The sequence below is a fragment of the Carya illinoinensis genome, chromosome 9, assembly GCF_018687715.1.
Source record: "Carya illinoinensis cultivar Pawnee chromosome 9, C.illinoinensisPawnee_v1, whole genome shotgun sequence".
NCBI lineage: Eukaryota > Viridiplantae > Streptophyta > Magnoliopsida > Fagales > Juglandaceae > Carya > Carya illinoinensis.
In genome coordinates, this window is record NC_056760.1 from 5,024,415 (window position 1) to 5,050,119 (window position 25,705).

Here is a 25,705-nt window from a genome sequence, read left to right on the forward strand (position 1 = left end):
TTTATTTATTATCCTCACACACTATATATTACATTTAATTATTTTTATTTTAAAATTTTTTAATTTTTTTAAATTAATTGAATTATTCTATTATCATCTATACATAATATTTGATAAAAAGAAAAAAAAAAGATGTATAATCTGTAATATAAAGATGATAAATAAGTAATATAAAGATGATAAATAAAATTTATCTACTTACAGTTACTTTCATTTGACAGAGAGGGTTGCGAAATATTTTCATAAGTTCCCTTGATATTTGAATATTTCTCCGAGTCCTTACCGACACAGATAAGTTTACTATTCCAAAATTGGCACGTTATTCCCCTATTCTTTGAGCCTCGAGGCTTAGAAAGTGAAGTCCCAACTTTTAAATCCAAAATAAAAAGAGATTCGTATCATTATTCTCGTTTATCAATTCAGTATACCTTTACTCTAATGGTGTTAAGGGTACTGTTCAAATTCATCTCTATGTGGATGTCTGCAGTTTTTATCATCCAGAACTTTCTTGAAACTTGAAAGACTCTGAACGGATATAAAATACTGCTTTGCTTTGATCACGTTCAAATAACAGGTATTAACTCTTGATCTTCTTCCTCAACTTCGTTAAGAAGAACAAAATCTAGTAGTTTACGTGATCCGAGCATAGAGATCTTTTAGCTGAAGAAGTAAGGACAGCGGAGAAAGATCCCTTCTTGACTGCGGTGAGAAAAGAAAAGTACATAAAAAAATACGGGTGACTTTGAAAAATGAGAAAAAGGGTGGCAGAGGAAAGGGACGCATGGAGGAGCTTGGAATGGTCTGGACGTCACGCTTCGTCTAACCTCTATGTGCCTTTGAAAGAAATCTATTTGCTTCGAACGCCGGACCTGCGATTTCATGGCTGACAGTTTACTGGTGACTTGATTCTATCAGACGGGTATGGGATGATGAAATTACGTAAATACCCTTATTCATGGCCTATGTTTCGGTGTTACCGGGTTAATTATGGAACTTCAATCTACCTGTCATCGGTACCTTCGAGCCCTGCGACATTTTCCTCTTCCCAGACGTCTGCTTTCTTCTCAGCCCGCTCCTCTCTTTTTAATTTTCGTCCAGACGCCTGCTTCGTTCTTTTCATCTCAGAGCTTTCGTGTCTTTGGGGTTTCTCGGGGCTTATTTTCATCCATAACTTTCTTGTCTTAGGGTTATCCTACTCGTCGAGCTCAGGCCTTGGAAAGGAGGGCCTTGTCATTTTATGCCAAAACAAGCAAAGCCGTCCCTGGATAATCTTAGTGCTTGGTTTCTCGCTCCCGACAGAGAGTTACTGAAGTCTTCAGCTACTCTCCTCTCACTCACTCTCTCTCAGTCGGTTGCGTCGCCCTGTTTTGTCGCCTGCAATTGCCGTCGCACAAAAGTCCTTCGGTAAGCTTCCTTTTCCTTCATTGAGTTTTATATCCTTTTCCCCTTCACCTAGCATCACATCTTGATCAACTCTTGCCACGGACAAAAAAAAAAAAACGGCTCACGTATTTCTTTGTGATTTTCGTGATGCTGGACTGCCGCTATTAATTAACGAGTAAATTCTTTACTTTGTATTACATTTATATGACCAATTCTTTTTTGAATCATTTACATTAAAGTTTTAATGTCTATAGATGCCGCTAGTGTTTTTCTTGACGCTTAGGGATGTTTCACGTCCCCAACCTGGATGTAAACTATTTACTTTATTTTCACTTCTCTTGTGATACCTGTTTGCTCCGTATTAGTCTTATGTTTATACTCATGATTTATATCGGGCTTGTTTTTTTTTTTGCAGGAACAAGTATTAGTGGACCGGCCCCGGGGGGAGGGGGGGTGTGTTGGAGCTAACGAAGATGGATGCAATTAGCTTGTATGGATATGCCTTTGATTTAATTTACTTGCAAGGAAAACTATCAAATGATTTTTAGGCCTGAACATTGATTGCAAGAATTCTATTAGAAAGTTGTGCAAAAGCAGGCGTTTTTTTGAGTTTACAAAACTAGCTGTACAAGCAAGTTTTTGTATTGAAATATATTAATATTCAACCTCTGTAGTTCCTCATATAAGAGTAATCAAGCATGTGCCTCGCACTAGTTATACATAGACAGTTTGTAGTACAAAATACTGTATGCCAAAGTATGCGATATAAAAGTCAAAGCAACGTAGTGGTATATATCTGCAAGATGGGCTCACTGCGTAGGTGTTTCAGTTTTTCTCCCTTAGCTCCTCTATAATCTTCAGCTTCTGAGTATTGCTTAGACAGTAATAAATCAGTGTTTTTAGCACTGTCTTCTGCTGTATGTGTCGGTAAACAGTGTTTTCTGCTTCAAGTTTGGGATTATCTATGCAGTTTGTGGTGGTTTTAGAGCTTTAAAGAAAAGTTGGTGGTTTTGGTGAATTTGGTATTCATAGGGTTTTGTAAAGGTTTAGAATGTTGTTCTCTGACACCCGTTGCCAATAAAAAAAGGGTTTTGTAAAGGTTTAGAGGATCTTTTATCTGATTGTACGGAATATGAAGTTGATGAAGTAGTAGTTTAGCTTAGCTAGAAAAGCTACATGTATACTGGGATTCGGGTTTCTAGTTATTTCTGTTGGTGAGCAGATTTAAGATTCTGGGTTTTGTTTTGGGGCATAACGTGGCAGATGTGATGATGGTGATGGTGATGGTGATTTCATGGGCACTAGAACAGTGGAGATTGGTGCAGAATATGGTAATAACGTTATGACAGGGATGCCGAGTTTGGTTCCTGCAATACCCAATTCCAATTCTCTGTAAATTTCCTTCTATTCCTCCCAGTTAGAAGTTCACCTTTGATTTGAATTCTACTGTTAAATTTCTTTTGCCGTGAAGGTTCATTGATTTTTCACAATTGATACCAGAATGCATATATATCTTTTCTAATAAAGTTCGTTTGATGTGGATATTTTCCATTCAATGGATGAACTCAGTCACAAATGATGATTTAATACCGAACGTCAAAACTATGGTGATGTTATAAGTCTAAAATTTATCTCTATTGTTCAGTTATTATTAAGAATGTAGATGTTTTACATAATCAATACATATTTCTATGGATGGATATCTGTATTGTTAGCATAATTTTAGCTTTGAGACCTGGCGGGGGGGGTATACGGATTCCTTGGTGTTCTGGGATTTTAATTTATTTCTTAGTTTTTTTGGTGATAGTACTGAATCTTGTGGCTTTTAGTGGCACAGAAGGAAACACCATTCGACCTTCTCAAATTTCAGACTTTGGAACATTTGAGCAGTCCCTTGGATTTCGCATAGAGGATGCTGCTGACCTAAGTATGTTCCAACAATTTGAGTCTTTATCTGAAGTATTGAGTAGAAGTATTGTGTCCAATACCAATATCTAGATTCTTTGCTGTGTAGACTGGGCACTGAAGTATTTTCGTTCATTATCCATATTGTATGTAAATAAGCATGCAGATATGAGTTGCCTGGTAACGTTCCTCATGAATCTGTGATAGTCCAATATTCATGCTAATTCTTAGGGCCTTACATCCAGGTGTTGTAGTATGGTTATTGTGGTCCTTGTGTTCTGCATTTATTCTTTTGTAGGCTCAAAAATACCCTTGATTGTTGATTTTTTGTATGTTGGGTAAACTTTTTTTACCTTTACTAAAATTCTTTCCGGAAGAATGATCTTCAAATTCATGTAATAATTCAGGGTGTAGGAATTGCCATTGCCAATATTATAATGATGTTGTTTCAGAGTTGCCAAAATTCTATTTTGGTAATGCATGTGATATGAAGTGTCATAGATTTTAAAGAACTTGCAAAATATGTAATAATATGGTTTGCCAAAATTCTATTTTGGTAATGCATGTGATATGAAGTGTCATAGATTTTAAAGAACTTGCGAAATATGTAATAATACGGTTTACGCATTTTTAGGATGCATATTTCTGTTCTTGTATGTCTCATGCATCTCAACCCATTTTGTCCTTTTTGATAATATTATGTCGTTTAGTTCCTGTATATTACCAGATGAAGTCGAATAGCCAGGCACTTGGTACAGATATTCAGTTTGCCACTGTAAATAAGGTAATCTTTATGTTTGTTTATGGTTGCTTCCTTCAAGTTCAAAAAAAATTTGTGCTAAACTCAGCTCTCTCTCTCTCTCTCTCTCTCTCTCTCTCTCTCCCCTGTTTTATGGAATTTATTCACTTTGTATTCTCAGATATAAATCTATCTGCTCCTATTTTGTGTTCTCAGACATTACAACTACAGACAGAACCACAAGCAAATCTGGTTTCTACATTTGGTGGCCATCGTGAAAACTGGGGGGAGTCCACTATGGCAGAAGCAAGCCCAAGGACTGATACCTCAACAGATGACACCGATGACAAGAATCATGGGGTGACGTCTCTTAATCTTTTTCTTCTGTTTTGGGATCAGATCTAATAATACTTATTAGTGCTGCTACTATGTTTTAATTAAATGCTAACAGTAATATGTACTGTCAGTGATATCATATGATAAATCTGTATTGGTAATTATCATTGCGATTGGCGCCGCCCGATGAACAGAACCCGAAATCCATAGGAACATCTTCTTTCTCATTGGAAAGCTTGGATGCTCTTTAGCAGTGGAGTTAAGCTTTGTGTTTTCCTTGTGCAGCATGAAAGGGGTCAATTGACTGCTGTTGTAGTTTCTGATTCCAGTGACAAATCGAAAGAGAAATCAGGGGATCAGAAGGTAACATGATTCGAATAATATTTAGTCAGATAATATCAGTTCGACATAATTTTATATTTACTATTGTGGTTGAAATGAAAATCTTATAGACATTACGCCGGCTTGCTCAAAATCGTGAAGCTGCCAGAAAGAGCCGATTAAGGAAAAAAGTAGGCCCTAATGTTATTTTTTCTTGAATATTGTTTCATTTTCATGCTACTGTGTTTTTTTTTTTTTTAACAAGTCTGCATATGCTGGAATGCAGCTTGCTCTTATAGTATACTGTTTATAATGCTTGCCGCCTTCTCCTTTTTATAGGCATATGTACAACAGCTTGAGAGTAGCCGACTAAAGCTAACTCAACTAGAGCAAGAGCTGCAGCGAGCCCGCCAGCAGGTTTGAATATGATCATTCTACTATATGCATAATCTATTCTCTACTTTTATCTTTTTCCTTTTCAATATGAAGATTTTAGATGTTGTCTTTCTTATGGTTTCATTGATATTTACTTATGTAGGGCATATTTATTTCAAGCTCTGGAGACCAATCCCATTCAATGAATGGAAATGGTATTTACCTTATTTCCCCGTTTTGATATGTATGGTTTGTGTGCCTGGAGTTGAAAATTGATAAGAGAATCTTATCGTATTTTGCATTGCGTTTAAAATATTTACTGAGGCCCAATTTTACTTGGGCGCTTCAAGTGGTTGCTTATCTTAACTCTCTCCCATATAATGCGACGCGGAGTACACATTTTGAGCTTCTTAATGAAATTTTTGTTACTTATTAAAAAAGTATGCCAAGCTGTCCCTGCTTATTTCATTTATAGCTCATTCAATTTGCTTTGGCAGACTACATGAGATGAACTCAAGCCTAATTGCAGCTTTATTTCTAAAAGAGTTCTCAAACAGGTTGTTGGCTTGCCCACTTGAAATAAGGTTTACATGTATGTTCATTTATACTTGGTTTTGCCTTATTGGGTTCCTCCAAAGGCGCAAAGTTGGCAACCTTATTCTATCATTGACCAAACCATATTATATGCAATTATTCTCCAAGCATCTATGTTGATTTCAGTCGGTTCAACATTCACGACCTTAATGAGTAATTTAGTGCTGGTCTTTGTGAAGTAGTTTTCTTTTTCAAGTTGTGAATTTTCAGTTTAGTGGCCTCAAGAAGAGAGAGTCCAAGCCACATGAGCGTACTCTAAAATGACTAGTCTATGTTTCAAGTAGAGTTCCTTACAATCATTATATAGGGGAAAAACTTCTTGTTCTCGAGAATTGGGATTTCATTTACCACTTTCCTATACTCAATCTGGGGTTACTATAATCTCTCCTTTAAATTCCTGATGTCGTTCGACCATTTCATCGTGGGTGGCACAACTCAAGTCCCACTTTGTTAGAATTGGTCTGATACCATTTCTCACAATCAAAGGAAAGCTCAAGCCACATTTGGACTATACTCCCAAAACAACCCATGCCAAAGCCCTTGTATCCAATAGAACTAATACCCAAGCCCAGCCCCAGTCCCAACCCCTTGTGTTTCTCGGCTTCACACTGCCCTCACTTTAGACTTTCCTCTACTTGAGCTACCTCCCTTAGCATCGTAGTTGATTGTCCAAGAAAGACACTGTAACTCTCTATTTTTCTTGAAACTTTTGGTTTCAAGCGCATGGCTAGCCTCGACTGCGGTGATTAGTTCTTTGAACTGGTCTTCGCATCCTCCATGTGAAATCCTCATGAAAGGTAGAATCTCGTTACTTTAGGCAGAATCTAATTCGCTATCGAAAGAATAGACTAGGGGAGCAACATTATCCCCAGACACATTATCGAATTGCATTCTTGATTCTAGACTTTCCTCCACGCAAGGCACCAACGACAAGTCCCATTCCTCATCAAATCCATTGTTTCTTTCCATCCCCATTGGAGCTTTTGGGGTGACAACAAGTCTCTTCACCTCTGGTGACTCTATACATGCAATTTCAGCAGATCTTACATCTCCTTTACCATTTTCCTCGGGCAAGGGTGTAGCACCGCCTATCGGTTTATCTTGTGTTACCTGAAGCGAATGACTTTCCATTACTGCATTCTCTACACCAACACCTGATGCAGAATCTACCTCAAATAACCTAGATTTCCTTGACTCGCCATGCTCTCCTGGATTTGGTTATAGGGATAGGGCTGAATCTGATTTTCCATTTTCCGTTATCCAAATTTAAAGGATTCGGGCCTATCTTAGTCTTGTTTCTAACAACCCTGTTGCCTCCAGTTGACAGCGTGTCTATTTTCGTAGACAAGAATGCTATCACTGCCTTCAACTCGACAAGTTGGATTTCCATATCCTTTAGAGAATTTTGCATCTCTTCAAGTTGGTTCTAAGCGTGCGTGATCTGCAGACCACTTTTACTATTCCCCTCACTCTGAGCCACTGAAGCATGACCCATCTTCAGAGCTGCCGCATATGATCGCCTCGCCACGCTGGATTTGCTTGGTTGTTTATGATTCACCTCCAAATTGATATTCTCATTCTTGTTTTGGTTTTCCTTGCTTGACTCCTCATCAAAGAGAAAATCCGTGGCTCTGCGTAATTCTGCTGTAAACTTCTCCCAACCCTTTCCTTCATACCCTTCAAGAATTACTATGACACTCCGCTGGCCTCCACCATATTCTGTGACAGTTAAATACCAACCATGCTTGTTGGAGCATTGTTGAGCCATGAATGCTCTGTTACCTTTGTGCAAGTGTTTTGTAAAATCTGAATTTCTCCCTGCCTTTAATATTGCCCCCACCATAGCTACCGGTCATTCTATACCACTACGACCCATCACTATAGATCTCCAAACCCTTATGCTCCTCTCCACTATTTTTAATGAAGACCTCCAAGTTTCTGGCAAAAACTTAAAAGCCTTTGATTCCACCAAAAAACGCATCATCTGACCCATACTGATTCAACTACAAATGCCTTGATGAGTTGAAAAAGGATGAAACAAATGGTTATGAAGATCCAGAGAAAGATCCTGATTGCAAAGCCTGAAAAGGTAACTGAAAAAGAAGAGGAATATATGTCCTGCCTTTTTGCATTTTATTTTCCCTAAAAATATAAAAATAAAGTAAAGTTGGATCTCTGCATGTTATGATTACTGGGTTGCAGCTTAAATTGTTGTATCGTTGTGTGATCCTCATTGTGAGATTTCTTAGTATGTTCCTTGAATTTGGATGCCATTAGCAACAAGCTAGATTGCATGTAGCTTCACGCCTCATTCTTCCTGTATGTTTTCTTGCTTTCTTGGTGCTAGGGGGGCAAACTTTCCTTTTCCATATAACAGATCTTCAATGGTTAAAGGTTTTCCATGTTGATTGCATTGGTATATAGGTGCCTTGGCATTTGACGTAGAGTATGCACGGTGGCTAGAAGAGCACAACAAGCAGATAAATGAGCTGAGGGCTGCAGTCAATTCACATGCTGCTGATGCTGAGCTTCGGATCATTGTTGACAATGTTACGGCACACTTTGATGACATTTTTAGGCTAAAAGGCATTGCGGCGAAAGCGGATGTTTTCCACGTCTTGGCAGGAATGTGGCAGACACCAGCAGAACGATGTTTTATGTGGATTGGTGGCTTCCGATCATCTGAACTACTCAAGGTCAGTTTATTTTTCATGCTCTCTTCTCTCGCATCTGCTGTAGATAAGAATGTGAGGTAGCTGGAGATCGCAACTAGTGCAGCTTCTTGTCAGAATTTTTGATGTATTCATTTTTTGAATCATTTCAGAAGGTATTAACTATACTGTGAATAGTGCAGCTTCTTGTGAATCAGTTGGAGCCGTTAACTGAGCAACAATTGGTGGGCATCTACAACTTGCAGCAATCATCCCAGCAGGCTGAAGATGCTCTCTCACAGGGCATGGAGGCATTGCAGCAATCCCTGGCCGAGACATTGGCCAATGGGTCACCTAGCCCATCGGGATCATCTGGGAATGTGGCGAACTATATGGGTCAAATGGCTATGGCCATGGGAAAGCTTGGAACTCTTGAAGGTTTCCTTCGCCAGGTACTTTCTTTTTTGGTTTCTGTCCCTCTCGTTTGTTCTGAGAATTTATTTTGCACCATGATTCGTATTAATGATTGGACAGTAGGTTTAGAATGAAAGTGATTCATGGTAAAGTACTTTTCTGAAGGAGAAATGATTTGAGGCTACAAATAATCTCATTCTTTGTGCGGTCCTCTGGCAATAATTACCAGGCTGATAATCTGCGCCAACAAACACTCCAACAAATGCACCGGATATTGACGACCAGGCAATCAGCTCGTGCTCTTCTTGCAAAAAATGACTACTTCTCTCGACTACGAGCACTCAGTTCTCTCTGGCTTGCCCGGCCACGAGAATGAGAAGCACAGAAATCCTCAATGAAGTTGTTATCCCGAAGGTTGATCTTCTCCCGAGCCCCCTATCCTTTCGAGTTAAGCTTCAAAGTTTGTGAAGAGTCAACATATGATTCACCATTAAGTCAACTACAGCAGCATATGAATTTCCAATTCCTTTCGGGACCTGGATGTGGTGCCGTAAGGTCACATTTGTGATATAAGCCTCCATCTGTAGTTCTAGTGTAGGGGTTCACGTTTGTTTGTTGTTGATATTGTCTCCATCTGTAGTTCTAGTGTAACATATGTTCGCCTAGGTCTTTTGTTCTTATTGATTATGCTCAAAACTATGGTGATAATCTTATTATGTTAGATGTTAAATAGTAGAACCAATGAGAAAAATAGCACAGTAGTTGTAATATAATCTAGGTTACAGCTCTCAATTTCTATACCAGAATATATTTATATATATATGTATATATATATCTGTGCAGGAGTTCTGTTTTGGGTGTTTGGGAATCTTTTCTTCCACGTGAACATGGAATATCTATTTTACCCCCCGTCTATCTGATCTATACAGGAAAGATCAAAACGACAGCAGTTAAAAGAGTACAAGGATGAAAGAGTTTCAGTTTTAATGCTTAAATTGATCTGTGGTAAAATACATCTCAGATTTTTATGCTCTCTGTATATGCGTGCAAAAATGAAGAATAATGAACAAAACGTATCACAAATGAATAAAGCAGCTACGAGCCCTCCTTCGGGGACACCGGACATCTGATAAATGGTCCCATTTATAATTTATCTGTCACCTTTCTACCCCTACCATGGCTACATTATTTGACCAAGACATCCTATTATACCGTACACCCCCTTCATCTCAGGGCTGTTCATCTGGACCGGGTAAAGGTCCGGATCGGAACCCGGATAACTGGGTTCCCGATTATGGTTTTTGGCCCGGATCAAATCCGGGCCGAAACCCGGGTGTAACCGAGCCAGGTACCGGGTTTTAAACTTGGAACCCGGGTTTAAAACCCGGTACCCGTGTTTCTTCCAAATGAAAACTAACCTAACCTAATATAGACGCCGCCGGCTACACTCGTTCTCCCCTCTCGCTCTCTCTCACGCTCTCACCCACACCGAAGGTCCGAAACCGTAGCCTCCTCTGCCGATCGAAGTTTCGCTCCGTCGTCTTCAGCCTTGTGCGCCAATCGAAGTCAGTTTTTCTCCTTCTCTTTCTCTTTGGGTCTTGCTTTTCATTCTATCTTGATATATCCACTACTGGTAGCCGGGTCGATGCTTCATATTGATATTTGATGGATGTTTGGGTTATTGCATGAACTTTTATGTTTGGGTTATATTTTCATCAAAATTTTCATATTGCATGTTTGGGTAGAAATCACTAAACCCAATTTGAGACATGTATTGTTACTTTTGAAAAATAGGATATCAAGAAAGTGCAGTGTGGGTTTCAGAAAGAATGGTACCATGGAAAGGATAGAATAGATGTGTATAAGAACCATTTCAAGACAGGTGAACGTGGTTTTAGAAATTTTGAAATCTTAAGAACATTCTGCACTCTTATTTTTCATTATTTTCTTTTTTGCTTACGATTCTGCATTTCACAATGTAAGATCTGTTACATCATGCGTGGGAAATTTGATAGTAGAATTCACAACAGTATCTTTCCTCTTGCTAACTGAGTTTTTTGGGGATATCTTTTATTTTTCATTTCAGTGTTATTATTTTAAGGGGGGAGGGGAGTTCCTTGAGCTGGGTATTTCAGGTCTTTGCCAGACTTTTTAATTTCAGGAACTCCCATGAAAAAGAATAAAGCAGGAAAATAAAAATAATAAGGAGAACATCTAGGGAATCATCCTTAGGCAGATACCATAGACAGCTTCTCTTTGGTTACGTGCAAAATTCCTTGTCGCCAGGCTCTGGCTTTGCCAATTTTCTATAAGTTGGTATACTAAGGTTGCTGGAGCTGGGGGGCTGTAGCTGCTTAAAATTGGAAATACAAAGAGCTGGGGGGCTGGAGCTGGGGGGTTGCCCGAGACAATGGTTTGGTAGTGATGATGATGCTAGTCTCAAAGAGCCGTTAATGGTACTTGTGTTACATTCTCTTGCCCAGTACTTCCCATGACAACTTGCTTCCCTCCCCAATTTAATGAAAATAGTATTATGTAGATAATTATTTTTCTCATATAATCTGTAAATGTTAAGTGTTTTCAAGAGTTAGTAATAGACCATTTTTTATGCTTTCATTTGCTGTTTTGGGTTTTGTGATTAAGCCTTTACAATTAAACTTTTATGGTGGCATTAATTTGGGAACTTCAAACTTTAAGCAACGCCCTTGAGTTTCTTTGTACTTGAGTCTATTGTGAGGGGCCAGCTACGTAAATTGGTGCTTTTGTCCAATATATAATTCACATAAAAATCCGCATACATATTCAGAGCTTACTTGTCAATTCCAATATCGTATATCTGATTGATGCCTATTATATAGCCATTACCACACAGTAAAGCAAAAAGACCAGATTGTTGCTGTGTTTGATCAGTCATGTCTATAAAACTGTAAATACACTACAGCTTGTTGCTGTGTTTGATTGTTTATTAGTAATTTCAAATTCAGTTATTTTTTTGCTGTGTTTGATTGTTTATCAGTAATTTCAAATTCGGTTATTTCTTTCTGTGTTTGATTGTTTATTCTACTGTGTTTGTTACTCAATAACAGATGGAAGAAGATTCTGTGAGTTGTAATGTCGGTATAACTCAAAGGGTTGGTAGTGACTCCTTTTCTCTTTCAGTTGATGTGGAGGAGCATGGGAATATTCCAACTCCTTCATCCACATATACACAACAGCCTACCTATTTCATCCCACCTTTACTCAAAAAATCTAAGAAAATACCTACTAACCAATCTGTGGTTTGGGAACATTTTGAGAAAGTGCTACCTATTGACTCCAATAACTCGAAAGCTAAGTGCAATCATTGTGGTAAGCAGTATAGTTGTCATTATAGGAATGACACTTCTTCATTGAATCACCACCTTTATAATGTATGTGAAAATTCTCCTCTTAGGATTAAAGGATCTGGAAAAAGTAAATCCTCTAGTGGTAAAATTAGAATTTCTCTAGTTTGGTTAGTGAGTTGAATTGAGATAAAAATTGAATAAAATATTATTTTTTAATATTATTATTTTAAAATTTTAAAAAATTAAATTAGTTATTATATTTTATATTAAAAATTAAAAAAATTATAATGATTAAATTAAATGAGTTGATATGAGCTTGGTATCCAAACGTACCGAAATCGTCTGGGCTCTTTCTCATATTTGAGCATCCTCCCGTACTCTGATTCTTGTCCCGTCTGAAATCTACAGGCATTCTCTACCCCTTCGTTGCTTCTTTCTCCCGTTCGAAATCTTTTATCTCCAGGAAACCCCTCCGTTTTCTCTTCCCCTTCATTTCATCCAGACCTCTCTCGCAAAAATTGGGGTCGTTCATCATCATTCATCGAAGGGAAATCACCCCTGTGTCCAGATCTGCAGCCACCGTCACAGTAAGTTTCTGTTTCAGAAGCATATGAGTTTAGATTCTCTGTTCTATAGCTCATATATTGTTGTTGTATTCCTTGGCTTGGCAAAACGTTTGAATTTCCTTTTTCCTGAAAAGCATATTCCAAAACAAAATTAGCGTTTTTATCAAAGTTCTATTTTTTGTTATTTATCAAGTTCTTTCTACACTGGTTTCTCATGTGGAACCATAGAAGGAATTCCATCACTACTATGTAATTTATCTGTTGTTGAGGACCCATTAATGGTGAGGCGTGGTTGCTGATTTTTTTTGGAAACCAGTTTGTATGTAATTTTTGGTTGCTGAGGCTATGCTGTTGAGGCATGGTAATCATCTTTCCTAACTAAGAAAATAATCTAAAGTAGTTCAAGGCTTGGATTTTTCCATTTTAAAACAGTCAACACAGTCCGAGTCAGAGATATCACACGGATAATGGATTTTTCCATGCCGTAAAAAAAAATTACAGAAAAAAATTAGTAAAACAAAAACTGGAAAATAAAATGACAGGTAAAGAATGTAGATCTCTCAAACAAGAATGATGGTATGGATGTCTCAAGCAAAGGAGCTTTTGAAAGCTAAACAAATTTGACCAAAAAAAAGCTCTGGAGAGGATGCAAAGACGTTTTCGATCCAGATCTTGAATCTAGAACTAGTGTCCTTCAAGAGCTATGACTTTAGAGAGTGGTGGTGGGGAGAATGTGGTGGCTGGCTGGATGGCTGGCGGGGAGGGAGACGAAATTCAATTAGAACTGGGTAAAGAAGAAAAACGTGCATATTCGAAATGAAGAAGAAAAACATCCATTTTCAAAATAAACTGGGTAAATCTTTCAAAAAAAGGGTAAAGAAGAAAAACGTGCGTTTTAGTTTAGGAGAAAAAAAAATTATTCAACTGCATCAATGAGTGTGTGGTGTGAAGAGCTTTACGGCTTCTCTGTAGACTGAGGCTGTGTTTGAATGTTGAGCTGAACTAAGTTATTTATGAATAGTAGTGAGTTGAGATGGTGGAGTGAATTCTGTGGGGCCCATCTAAAATGAGTTTAGTATTATTTATGGAAAGTTGAAAAAGGTTGTGGGTTCCACGTGTAAGGAGGTGTTGAGTTGAAAAAGGTTATAGATCCCGAGTATAAGGAGATTTTGAATTGAGATGAGTTTAGTAATTTGAGAGTTGTGTATTTAGATGTTAGACTCAACTTAAATTAGACTAAATTGAGTTGATCTCAGTGCAGTCCAATAACCAAACTAGCCCTAGCTTCGTTTGGAACATGGACTCATTTCAGCTCATCTAAGTTGAGCTCAAATTTAAGCCTAACCCAACATCCAAATGCACAACTCCCAAATTACTAAACATAACTCAACTCAAGACCTCTTTACACGTGGGACCCACAACCTTTTTCAGGAAACCTATTATTTGAGATATCACTCAACTCAAATGCTACTTTTTTTTTGGCCTGTAGTTGAGGTATCTTAGTTGCAGGCAACCTATTATTTGAGATGAAATGATCATGTCAGAACCATTGAAGCTTGTGAAGTGTCATTTTTCTTCTGTTTAATTGTGGGCCGTTGCTATTGTGCTTTCCTTTTTGCTTTTCATTTGTATACATATGGCAAAGGTTTCTCAACCTTGAACTTGTGATTGCAGGCTAGATAGTTAAAAAAGATGCCGCATAGAACTCGGCCTATGGCAGCCCTTTTGTTGTTTACTGGACTCAATGTTGTTCTAGTGTCAACCATTACTCCTGTCTATGATTTCGCGTGCTTCCATCCTTATTGGGAAAGAAGGGTATGTCTTTATTATCGTTATCTATTCATTATTGTGTTACATACTTCTTCCCTGCTCAAATTAGTGTTATATTCTAAACCACACTTTTTTTCTTCTCTGAACAGAGATGGAATGATTTTTAGTTGAGTGACATACTTTCATTGTCCATCTCGGGACAATGTTTTTCATGTATCATGCCATGTCTCTGACTTACCCTACATTTATAAAATTATGAAATGGATAACTTCTTTTAACATGGACAAAGACTTTAATAATACATGCATGCGGATAAAATGTGTCCCAACACTCAACTTTTAGGAATTTTTGTCTATGACAATATTTATTTATTTAATTATCATGACATGGCTGTTTGGATGTATGTCTGATTTTCTGACCAGTTGGATGCATTAGACCAACCCAGACATTATTTCCTGGTTCAACTGCCTAATCTGGTTTGGTGTATTGTTGTTTAAACTTATGGCGGCTAAACAACTTCTTTGTGAATTACAGAATGCAATTCTTGAGGAACGTCTTTTTTTTTTCTTGTGTGTTGTGTAGGGAGTGGGGTGGGGGTGTTTGGCACATGTTTGGGGTGTTGGTGCAAAATTTTGTGAAACCTCACTATTTGTACGAGACTGGTTACCCGTCAAGGTGCAGCCTAGTGATTAAAGAGCGGGTAATCCAGGGGAACTCCTACCTTGGTGAGATTCCATGTCATTAAAAACAAATCTTAGATGACTACTTGTGCAAAAATATGACACCCATGCTGATAGGTTTGTGAAGGGCATGATAGTGTTAATAAATAATAATTATGTCACGTATACTAGAAGAGAGATTTTTAAGGCATTTGCAAACGTCTAAAAATGTGTTGAGGTTTGGACCAATTAATTGGGGCTGGCCAACAAATTTATGAGAACCGAAGACAATGTAGAAGTTGTATAAGGTAAAGTTCACCATTGGCAGAGCAGTTGCATTAGTTGATTTTGGAACTCTTGAGAGCGGAATGCCCATAAGCTGTCCTTAACATGAGCTTTCTTTTAGTAAGAGGTCAAACAATAGCTTTCAAATAGCTTTGTTAATCAAATGTGATTAAGGAACTTCAGACCCATAAGGTGTGATAAAGCCCTTCCTTAGGTCTGAATTTTGATTACTGTTGATAATAATTAATCCAAATTGATTAAATCCTGTGATCTGCCAACCATAAGCATATTTCTTAAGAATTAAGGGCTGCACGGGTGAGGGGTGCAATTATGAGTCAAATGTTACTTATAAAAAAAATGAGTTAAATGCACTCCCAGCCTAGTGGGAGGATAACAAACCAAAGGTCTTTGTATACTCTAAAACGTAGATGATTTTGTTAAGATCTCACACGGACTTCTTGTTTGACCAAACACATGAAGTTGAAAGTATGACCAACACATTAGGCAATGCTTTGTGATGTGTCATTGATACCGATAAAAAAAAATGTGCCATTGATAAATAAGTGGTGGTGTTAGCAATAGACCAGGTTTTGGTTGGTTGTGATAAGCTTGAGATTGCAAGTTTTAGAATTGCTCTAAACCAGGAGTCTGTCTGCCTGTTTACTTCAAATATTACTTAATATAATGATCATGTTAACACGTGTAAGAATATTATTGTGGCTTTTAAGTAGTTGGATACCCGTCTGTTTTGTTGGCACTTTTGAATGATAGAAAAACCACGAGCCAATTTAAATGTGTATGGGAATTTGGTCAATATAGGACTATCCATGTTCATATTTTTTCACCTTTTACAGAGAGAACAACGTCGTCAAGAGCGTGAACTTGCTTCGGCAAAGAGATCCGAATCAACACAAAAGGTTCTGCAAGGTTGAAGGAAGTCAAGATCAGATGACAGAGGAGCTTGTTCAGGGAGAGAGAGAGAGAGAGGGAAAAAAGAAAAATGACAAAGAAGCTTTGCATGAGTATCTATTGATTTTCTTGTTTATATATATACTAGTAGTTGGGCAACGTCCAAGGGACGTTCGTCCAGTGTATAGAAATATTATTTTTATTAAGGAAAAAATTTTGAATAATAATGTAATATTTTTAGAAAAAAAATATATGAATTCTAACATCAAATAGTAAGATAGACTTAAATCAGTTTTAAAGCATTTAGAATTTAAAAAAAAAAAAAAAAAAAAGAATCTTGAAACAAACATGTGCAGCACAGGAGATAAACTGTTAACAGTAAAGGCACGTTTTCTTAATTTAATAAAGCGATTATTTTTAAAAAGTAACATAATTTTTATAAAGAAATAAAATACTAAGGTTTTTATAAGATATTATTATTTGATTTTAATGTTTCATAATGAATTTAAATTGATAAATAAATAATATTTTATTAGGATAATTGTATTCGTAAATGTAGTTGGTAAATATATTTAAACTTAATTATTTTACATTTCTCTTTGTTTATATAAGGAATGAATAAAAATTTTAAATCACATAAATAAATTGATATATAAATTATAATTTATATAAAAGATCATATATATATAATAGAATATAGAATATATATTTATATAATTTATATAGATATATTTAATAGAATATATATATATATAGATATCTAATATACCTCATAAATAAATGATCATCAATGCATAGGTTACAGGATCATGCATGCTGCATGAAGTTTAATAATTATGAATTTATTCATAAGTGATTGGGGAGAGAGATTAAAAAATTAAGAATTTTTAAGAAGAGAGAGCCACTTTAATTTATTCATGTAACTAACGGCGTTAATTTTAACGGTAAAACAACAAAAACCGTTAAACCAATAAAATTCTGTTAGATAGCCACTTTATATATATAAAGATATATTTGGTGCCTATATTCAGTATATTTCACTGCTGGGTATATACGTGCGATAGGACACCAATCATTTAGAGAAATCATGGTTGATCTGTCTCTACCAAAATAGTTCTCTGTGATCTATCTAGGCATTGCAATACTAGCCTTTGATCGAATTTCTGCCCTCAAATGATGAACTGTGTGGGAAAAGTCATCCTCTGAATATGGTTAAAACTTTCTCAGATAGTTGAAAGATGCAGGGAACTTAAATAATTCAATCTCATTGACTTATAATTCAATTTTTCTCTTCCATTAGAAAAGCCTTAATTTACGTTCAATACAGTTAGGAAGGCTCCCCCTCATGGCTCCTACCCAAAAGAAAAATCCACACATCCCATTGCACTCACGGTTAGCCACCCACCTTTATTTAAGTAAAAGAGAAGATGATCGTAGAATGCTATAATGCGTTCTAAACACCAACTGTTTCTCTTTACAAAAACAAAACTTGTGGATTCAACTTCCGACATTAAATGAATATGGACTTTGTGTGGGGCACATATTTAGAGCATTTGTGATTGGTTGAAAGTGACGGTTTTGCTTAACTCAAACAAGCATCCTTGATTTTATAAAAAAAAATGAAATAAAATAATATCTCTGCCCCTAGTGCTCACCTTAGTTTTGGGTTTGATTCCAGGTGCATTGCTCGTGATGCACATCAACTGTGTCCTTATCGTAGGATGGTGAGAGAGACCTACTTTTGATGATACGAGTCTCTAAATGCTCATTCATTTTGGTAGACACTATTGCTAGTGCTACCTTCCATTTCTTTCCTTCTTCTTCCTTTCAGGTATCTAACTAAATTCTGTCACTTTCTTAATTCGATGCGCCTACACCTGACTTTAATACATATGGGATTGCATCACCTACAATCCTAAATTACCAATACTTGTATATTGCGTAAATTTCATCTTGGCTTCCACCTAAAGCTCCAGATGATCATGCTTTATGTTTGGGTCAAACCACTTAAAGTCCAAGTCATATATAAACTCATATTTTAAAATGCCCACTCAATACCATAATTAGAGCTAATTAAAATTATTATATAACAAAAATTTTATGTGTAGTCATTTTTTAGTATTCTCTTGCATACTTTGTTGGTGTAATTGGTTCTGTATTAAAAAAATAATATAGTCAATCACATCAATAAAATATATAAAAAATATATAAAAATAACTGTATGTAAAAACAAAATACATATTTACCAATTTTAACATTATTAAATTGAAATAAACCTATTGACCGACCTCGTAACTAACAGTGGCTATAGCTAGAAGATGAAAAATAAATCCGAATAAATAATGAAGAGGCCACGCATATGGATATAGATTTCAACAAGTACGTGACCCACCACTCACTTCCTACATTTTAGGTGCTAAGGTGTGTGTGCACAATAATGTGTGGGTGGGACCCTAAATTTGAAAACCACCCCCAACAAAATCAATTAAAAATAAACGGATCATGTTCGTACCAACCGGATGATCAAACTCGACCCGATCTGCTCCTCATTATTGCCAAGTTTAATTCCGTACAGAGGAGCCATGTGTCAGGAAACCTATAAACGACAGCACGTGGGGAATTAGAAAAGGAAAGGGAAACAGAATGCAACCTCGTGCGGTGGCGCGTGCGGTTGATGATGTTGAAGAGTCGGAGGTTTGGTTTCCTTCTAAACTAGTGCACGCTTGCTCGTGTCACATCACGTGCGTGCTCTCCTCTCTTATCTACGCTAGCTTTTTCCCACTCGCATGTGCTCTTGTCCCTTCCTTCCCTCCCTCTTCGCGCCTGCCTCTCTCTCTTCGCATCTTCCCCTGCTTCGCCGCCTCATCCTTGTTCTGTTCCCTCGTGACTGCCAGCCATAATCATTGTATCCGTCTTTGTACAAGTAATTTGCGATTTTCCACTTTTTCTGTCCTGACCGTTGGATTGTAGGGGGGTGAGAGGGAGATGTCTAACCCAACCCCCAACTCGTAATCTTGTATTCACCATTACGATTATTATTGTTATTATTATTATATTATTATTATTTTTTTATTATTTTAAAGGAAAGCAATATTATTATATTATTATGAGTAGCTCTATGTACTTTTAACTTTTTTGACCACCAGAAAATGCAGCTCAATTATTGGGTTTTTACTTTTGTGTTGGGTTGCTTGGAATCAAGCCTCGTATTAAGGTAGATGTCTGATTACCAACATTTTCGTTGGAATTTTCTTGAACAGTTCTGCTACAGGTACCTGCCGCTGGATACCCGTTGCAGAACCACTGAAGTGGTTTGATGACACGTCAGCCAATATATTAAAAAAAAAAAAAACACACGCTCTCTCTCTCTCTCTGAAGAAGAAGGTAGTGTGAGTGTCAGACATGGGTAGCTTCCAAAACGGTATCGTGGGCGGGGATCGTAGCGCCACTGCGGTGGACAAGGGCATGGATTTTGCCCAATATTTCTGCACCTACGCCTTTCTCTACCACCAGAAGGAGATGCTCTTTGATCGGGTCCGCATGGACGCTAACTTCAACTCCGTTCTCTAGTTGAATGCAATCATATGAAACTGCAATTTCACTCTGCATAAAACTCAACCCTTAATTAGGATGGTTGTAACAGCCCGCTAGAAATTTAATTAAGGAATTTCTATTGACTTTAGAAACCTCGTGAAAACTCTGTAAGTTTACACGAATCGACTAATCGCATAAATTTTAGCCTGTCAACATAGTTAGTGTTATCACTCACTATGGTGCCAGAAATGCGATTTTAATTATTTGAGATAGTTAAAAGTGTCAGAATACATTATAGTCTACACCACTAGGCTTAATTGAATATTTAGAATTTTTCAGTACTAAGTTTATTACGTTTATTTTTGGAGTGAATAGTAACCTCGGTAAATGTACTGAGCGCAGTGTTTTCAAAATCATAGTGTGAAATGTCCAAATTAGGTTAGCAATATTTTATTTGGACACTTGGCAAGATCTTAACCATACATAATGAATAGTATTAGATACTTGGCACAAAGAGAAACCATTAGATGGAATTATGAATGAAATCAAGGTGTGAGATCATGACACCTAAGCAAAATACACATTTGGAAAATATCTTAAGAATAGAGATTTAAAATACACATATAAATATTTTAGCCACCTTACTCTTCCAAGTCTACTCCACATTTGGAAAATATATTGAGCTGATTTTTATAGATATTATTGGATAGAATATTTTGAGATAATATTTTATAGATATTTTGGGTAGGAGAAAACCACACTCAACTCTCAACTCCAGCCTTATCATCTCCTTTATCTCTTCCATAAGCATCTCCAGCCATCACCCACGAACTTATCTTCATTTACACGTTTCTTTAAAAGAATATCAAACATTCTCTCTCGGACAGCTTTTAGGAGTTCTTTTGCATGCCCATTTCGAAGCTGTTGTAAGTGTTTTATCATAAAGTCTCATTCATATAAGTTGTTCCTTTTTGAGTCTAGTTTACATGGATATCTTATTTGCCCCATTTGAAGATCATTTGGTCAGTAAAATATTGTGTAAACTATAGAAAGGTTATTCTGGGAGATAAACTGGAGAATATGTTATAGTTTGGAGTTTTTGACCAAGCTAATGGATAGATATTGGTCCGAAATTTTTATGGAGTATTGTTAACATGTATATATGACTATTGGTTGAGGATTTTTGCATGATTAAAGGTTTTGATGAAATATTTGCTTAGATTTAGAAACTTAGAAACTGGAAGAAGAAAAACAGTTTCTATTTTGAGAAAGTTTAACTCTTTGATGGTCTAAACCTATTCTAATGACTTTGATAATTTTATTGGAGGATCCTAAGCATCTTATATACATGTTATATTATTATTTTGAAGATATTTGATGTTAGTTTCAAAGATATGAAATTTTATGCAAAGAGATATTCAGATAAGCCAAAGTGTGGATGTTCTTGGCTCAATTTATGTTTTGGTTAATTTTTAACCATGTGATATTGAATTAGAAGCTTATATATGTTTTAGGACATCTTTTTAAACCATGTGATGGTTTGGTTTGAAGATCACATATTTATAAGTCATAGATCAAAAGGTTGATCAAAACAAGTTGGAAACAAAAATCAATAGAAATAGCATATGAGAATTTCGGCCCTATGGAGTTTTAATAGTTGTGATTAGTTTTAAATTTTTCTAAATTGATATTTGAGTTGAGGATAAAATTTACATGAGGCATGTAAATTTTGGTGACTTTTGGAGTTAGTATGCAAAATCCTTAAATTATGGGTAAAACGGTCATTTTCCTACATGTAGAAAGTAAAATGGAAATTTTACTCTTTAAGTTAGTATTTTTCCATATTTCAAATTATTAGTGATTTAGTACTAACTTTTAGAATCACTAATTACAGTTCCTCGTGATCGCGCTTGAGGTTTTATAAGAAACGCGGAGATCGAGGTAAGTTAGCTTTTAACTTACTAATAGTCTACTGTGTATGTGTGCTAAGTAAAAGAATTTTAGTGTATGTATGTATGTTATCATATATGTCATGACATGCCAAGTTATCATGTAATTGTCTATTATACATAATTTATTCTGTCATCAATTTTTATCTGTTACACAATATATTCTGTCATGTATTACTATACATTACAAATATATCATGCTAAATATGTTGTTTGTTATATGTTATGCCATGTTACGAAATGTTACTATCTCAAGTTGGTTATGTATTTCAAATTATGTTCAAGTCACGTTATGTTACGTCAGGGCTTCAGTCCTTTCATATTCCAGTCACGTTTCATCTTGAGTATATTCAGTTTATGTAGAATACATGGGGCCACAACAACTGTGGAGTATGTATTTAACTGCATAGTGATGTATAGAATACATGGGGCTACAACAACTGTGGAGTATGTATTTAACTACAATTGTGATATGTAAAATACATGGGGCCACAACAACTGTGGAGTATGTATTTTTCATGTTAAGTCAAGTTTGTGTAGAATACATGGGGCCACAACAATTGTGGAGTATGTATTTTTAAATGTTAAGTCAAGTTGTGTAGAATACATGGGGCCACAACAACTGTGGAGTATGTATTTTTCATGTTAAATTAAGTTTGTGTAGAATATATGGGGCCACAACAACTGTGGAGTATGTATTTTTAATGTTAAGTCAAGTTTGTGAAGAATACATGGGGCCACAACAACTGTGGAGTATGTATTTACACGTAGAATACATGGGGCCACAACAACTGTGGAGTATGTATTTTTCATGTTAATTCAAGTTTCAGAGCAAGTTCATGCTAAGTCAAGTTCACTTCATGATTCAATTTAAGCTATGTCAATTATGCTATGTTGTACACTAAGTTATGCTTTAAATTACTTATGAATTTGATTATGCATTTATGCTTTTACTGTCATCCATGCATCATTAGTCTGTATGGAAGTTTTTTGTTAACTTGCTGAGATTTGTAATCAAATCTCACTGTGGTAGTCCCAACTACCATTCCCCCCGAATGGTAGATCTTGTTACAGGACCTGAAGGAGGATCAGGAGCTGACCAACTAGACACAGTCGACTGAACGACGGTGCATCGTTAATATTAATATAGTAGTTAAATTACTACTTGTACGATGGAGTTGCATCTCCAGTACTATTGGATCATAACTATTTTGGAATAGTGCTGTGATCTTAGTTATTCAATAGATCTTTATGTATGAAGTATGTTTTAAGTATTGGGATATTTTCAGTTTGGTGCATAGTATTACTAAAGAAAAAAATTATCCGCTGCGAATATTGCATAATGTTAGATGCATGTTAGGATTATTGCATCTTATATGTCATGAACGGGGGCAGGTAACCTTGTGTTGCATGTCTCGACGCTTCAAATGTCCGTCCAATCCCAAACGGAATTTGGGGGCGTCACAATGGTCTTCATTTGTAAATGTGTGTGTGCCCTCTTATTGTTTTATAACAGAACCCATGGGAATCATACCTTTAAAAGGATAAAAAAGAAGTTTGGGTTCTTGGCTTTTATCGGGAGTAATGGTCCTTTTTTTTTTTTAAGTATTACTTCTTTTAATTGTAGCATGATGTTGCCTTTGGGATATATTTTTGATTAATTTGGTGAATTTGTGGAGAAGACTGTGTTGGATGTGAGAACTGGCAGTGGTATTCTTGCTATTTGGTTGGCACAAGCAGGTGCAAGGAAGGTTTATGCAATCGAAGCAACTAAAACGTCAGAACACGCACGTGTACTTATAAAAGCAAATAACTTCGAAGATGTGGTTGAAGTGATTGAGGGTTCCATGGAGGAAGTGCGAAGGTGCAGGGAATTTCTTCTGTAGCTGAACAATCGGTTTCGCACCACCGCTCTTCAAATGGGTGTTTTCTGCAGCGTGAAGGTGCAAAAAATTTTTGGTTTTCAAATGGGTTTCGCAAAGCTTCTGGAATTGACGACTAGAGAAGTGTGGAGGTAGTCGTCGTTGAACAATCGTTTACCTTAGTCAGCCGTCATCTAACCCTAATTTCATTCAGCTTCTATACGTGAAGGAAGAGGGGAGGTAGAACGAAGAAGGGGGAATCCTCGATGCGGTTCAAAAATGCTATTTGCATAGAAAGGGCTTAATGAAACGCAACGTACCGTTTCATTAACTAAGCCACGTGGACGCGTGTATGCGAATGATACGCCACGCCGTGTGCAAATAACATTTTTCTTTCTTGAATTACCAATTTTTTTATGGCAAGAGAGGGGAATACATGATTGATGCTTAATTAACCCAACAAAAGCTAAGGTAACTCGGATTTCATTTAGGGAAATGATAATCTTCCAAACAAAACTAACACCCAAAAGTTGTCTATTGGTTTCTCTCTCTCTCTCTCTCTTTTTTTTTAATTTATTTTTTTAATAATTAATAAATTTATAATTATTCAAAAAATATTTAAATATTTTTAAAAAATATTTTTTTTTATAGAGTTTAACCTTATTGATGGAGAGTGTTTATGGGTGTAGCATCGCCCTTTCATTTATAGTGTCTGCTTAAATATAGGTAGGACATATAATATCTTATCATACATCTTCTAATTTTGTTAAAATAATTATATTATGAGTATTGCTGTATGTATTTATATTTTTATTTACAAGACTCATTTTATTAGATTTTTTTTAAAATTTAAAATTTCATAATTTTCAACATATTAATAATTAACATGCGGATAAGTAAATTTTTTATAATTTTTTTAGTACATTTAGCATTTTCTTTCTATTATTAAGTTCTTTTACTATTTAATAACTATAACCACACATGGGAAATCCCGACAGCGGAATGCATTCCACCTTATCAAAATTAATTAGTGCATTAGAGTTTTTAGATTTTGTTGAACTTTTGAATTTAAATTTAAATTTTGAATTTTAAATTGTATGATTTTTAACATATCAATAACTAATATGCGGATAAGTAAATTTTGCATAAATTTTTTTTAGTACATTTAGCATTTTCTTTCTATTATTAAAAAGTTCTTTTACTATTTAAAAAACATGCACGCTAGTTACCGTAATTTTTAAAATATTTTTCAAAATATTAGACTCTCAATTATTTTTTAACTACTTCAAATATTTTCTTTTACAAATTTACTAAATATAGACTTTTTGTTTTTATTTTTATTTTTATTTTTTTTATGAAAAGAGTTTTTAAATTGTTAAAAGTAATTTTTAAAGAGCGGCGCTATAACCACACATGGTAGATCCCGACAGGGGATCTTGATAGTGTTTTTTTTTTCATGCATTTTTAACGCTTTTAAATATTTAAAAAAATACAATATTATTAAAAATACTTTTTAATTATTAAATTATAAAAAAATAACTCTCGAGAGCCCCTATATGAAAGAGTAGCTTTTTTCTTTTTTAAACCACCAAACTTTAACCTAAACAGGCACTTAGAATGCATTCCACCTTATCAAAATTAATTAGTGCATTAGAGTTTTTAGATTTTGTTGAACTTTGGATGAATTAAAGAGCAGGTCGGGTCAAATTCTCTAGAGTTTTATATTACGGTCTCTAATAATAAAAAATTAAATTATTAATTTTTTTAATATTTAATATTTTCAAAACGTTTAACAATAAATATCTCAAAATTTACTTCACGATCAATCGCTTTTTACTTTAATATACAGATAAAAATAAATAAATAAAAAATTGAATTGGATGAGCTTAAAACATTGGGATGAAGTCCCATCCCAACTTCAACTAACTTCCCTCGAGTACTCTTCAAGCTTGAATGCTAATTAATGTTGTTTATCATATCTCAAGTTATACGAAGTTGACTCCAGCGTATAAATTCTAGTCGCAATGCTTTATTTTATAGATAATGACAGGTTTATTATTTTTTTAATTTTATTTAATAATTAAAAAAGTGATTATTAATAAAGTTATATATTTTTAAAAAGCTTTT

General features: G+C 35.7%; 2 protein-coding genes across 8 annotated transcripts; both read left to right on the plus strand.

Moving 5' to 3' along the window:
- Nucleotides 1-352: 352 nt before the first annotated feature.
- LOC122275841 (transcription factor HBP-1b(c38)-like) lies at nucleotides 353-9,510 on the plus strand. Of its 7 annotated transcripts, none has more exons than XM_043085122.1 (12): nucleotides 353-1,051; nucleotides 1,186-1,404; nucleotides 3,213-3,310; nucleotides 3,999-4,072; nucleotides 4,244-4,387; nucleotides 4,649-4,726; nucleotides 4,816-4,875; nucleotides 5,024-5,101; nucleotides 5,223-5,274; nucleotides 8,078-8,349; nucleotides 8,508-8,756; nucleotides 8,948-9,510. In XM_043085122.1, exons 1-12 carry the CDS (start codon nucleotides 927-929, stop codon nucleotides 9,092-9,094), a joined length of 1,596 nt encoding a protein of 531 aa, XP_042941056.1. In that variant the 5' UTR covers nucleotides 353-926; the 3' UTR covers nucleotides 9,095-9,510. The 7 variants fall into 7 exon arrangements, with proteins under 7 accessions (XP_042941056.1, XP_042941058.1, XP_042941059.1 ...); XM_043085124.1 differs by having other exon boundaries at nucleotides 358-919; XM_043085125.1 differs by having other exon boundaries at nucleotides 358-574.
- Nucleotides 9,511-12,349: 2,839 nt separating this feature from the next.
- LOC122275406 lies at nucleotides 12,350-17,495 on the plus strand. Its single transcript, XM_043084447.1, has 4 exons — nucleotides 12,350-12,631; nucleotides 14,285-14,425; nucleotides 16,179-16,376; nucleotides 17,240-17,495. Exons 2-3 carry the CDS (start codon nucleotides 14,303-14,305, stop codon nucleotides 16,254-16,256), a joined length of 201 nt encoding a protein of 66 aa, XP_042940381.1. The 5' UTR covers nucleotides 12,350-12,631; nucleotides 14,285-14,302; the 3' UTR covers nucleotides 16,257-16,376; nucleotides 17,240-17,495.
- The last annotated feature ends 8,210 nt before the right edge of the window (nucleotides 17,496-25,705 follow it).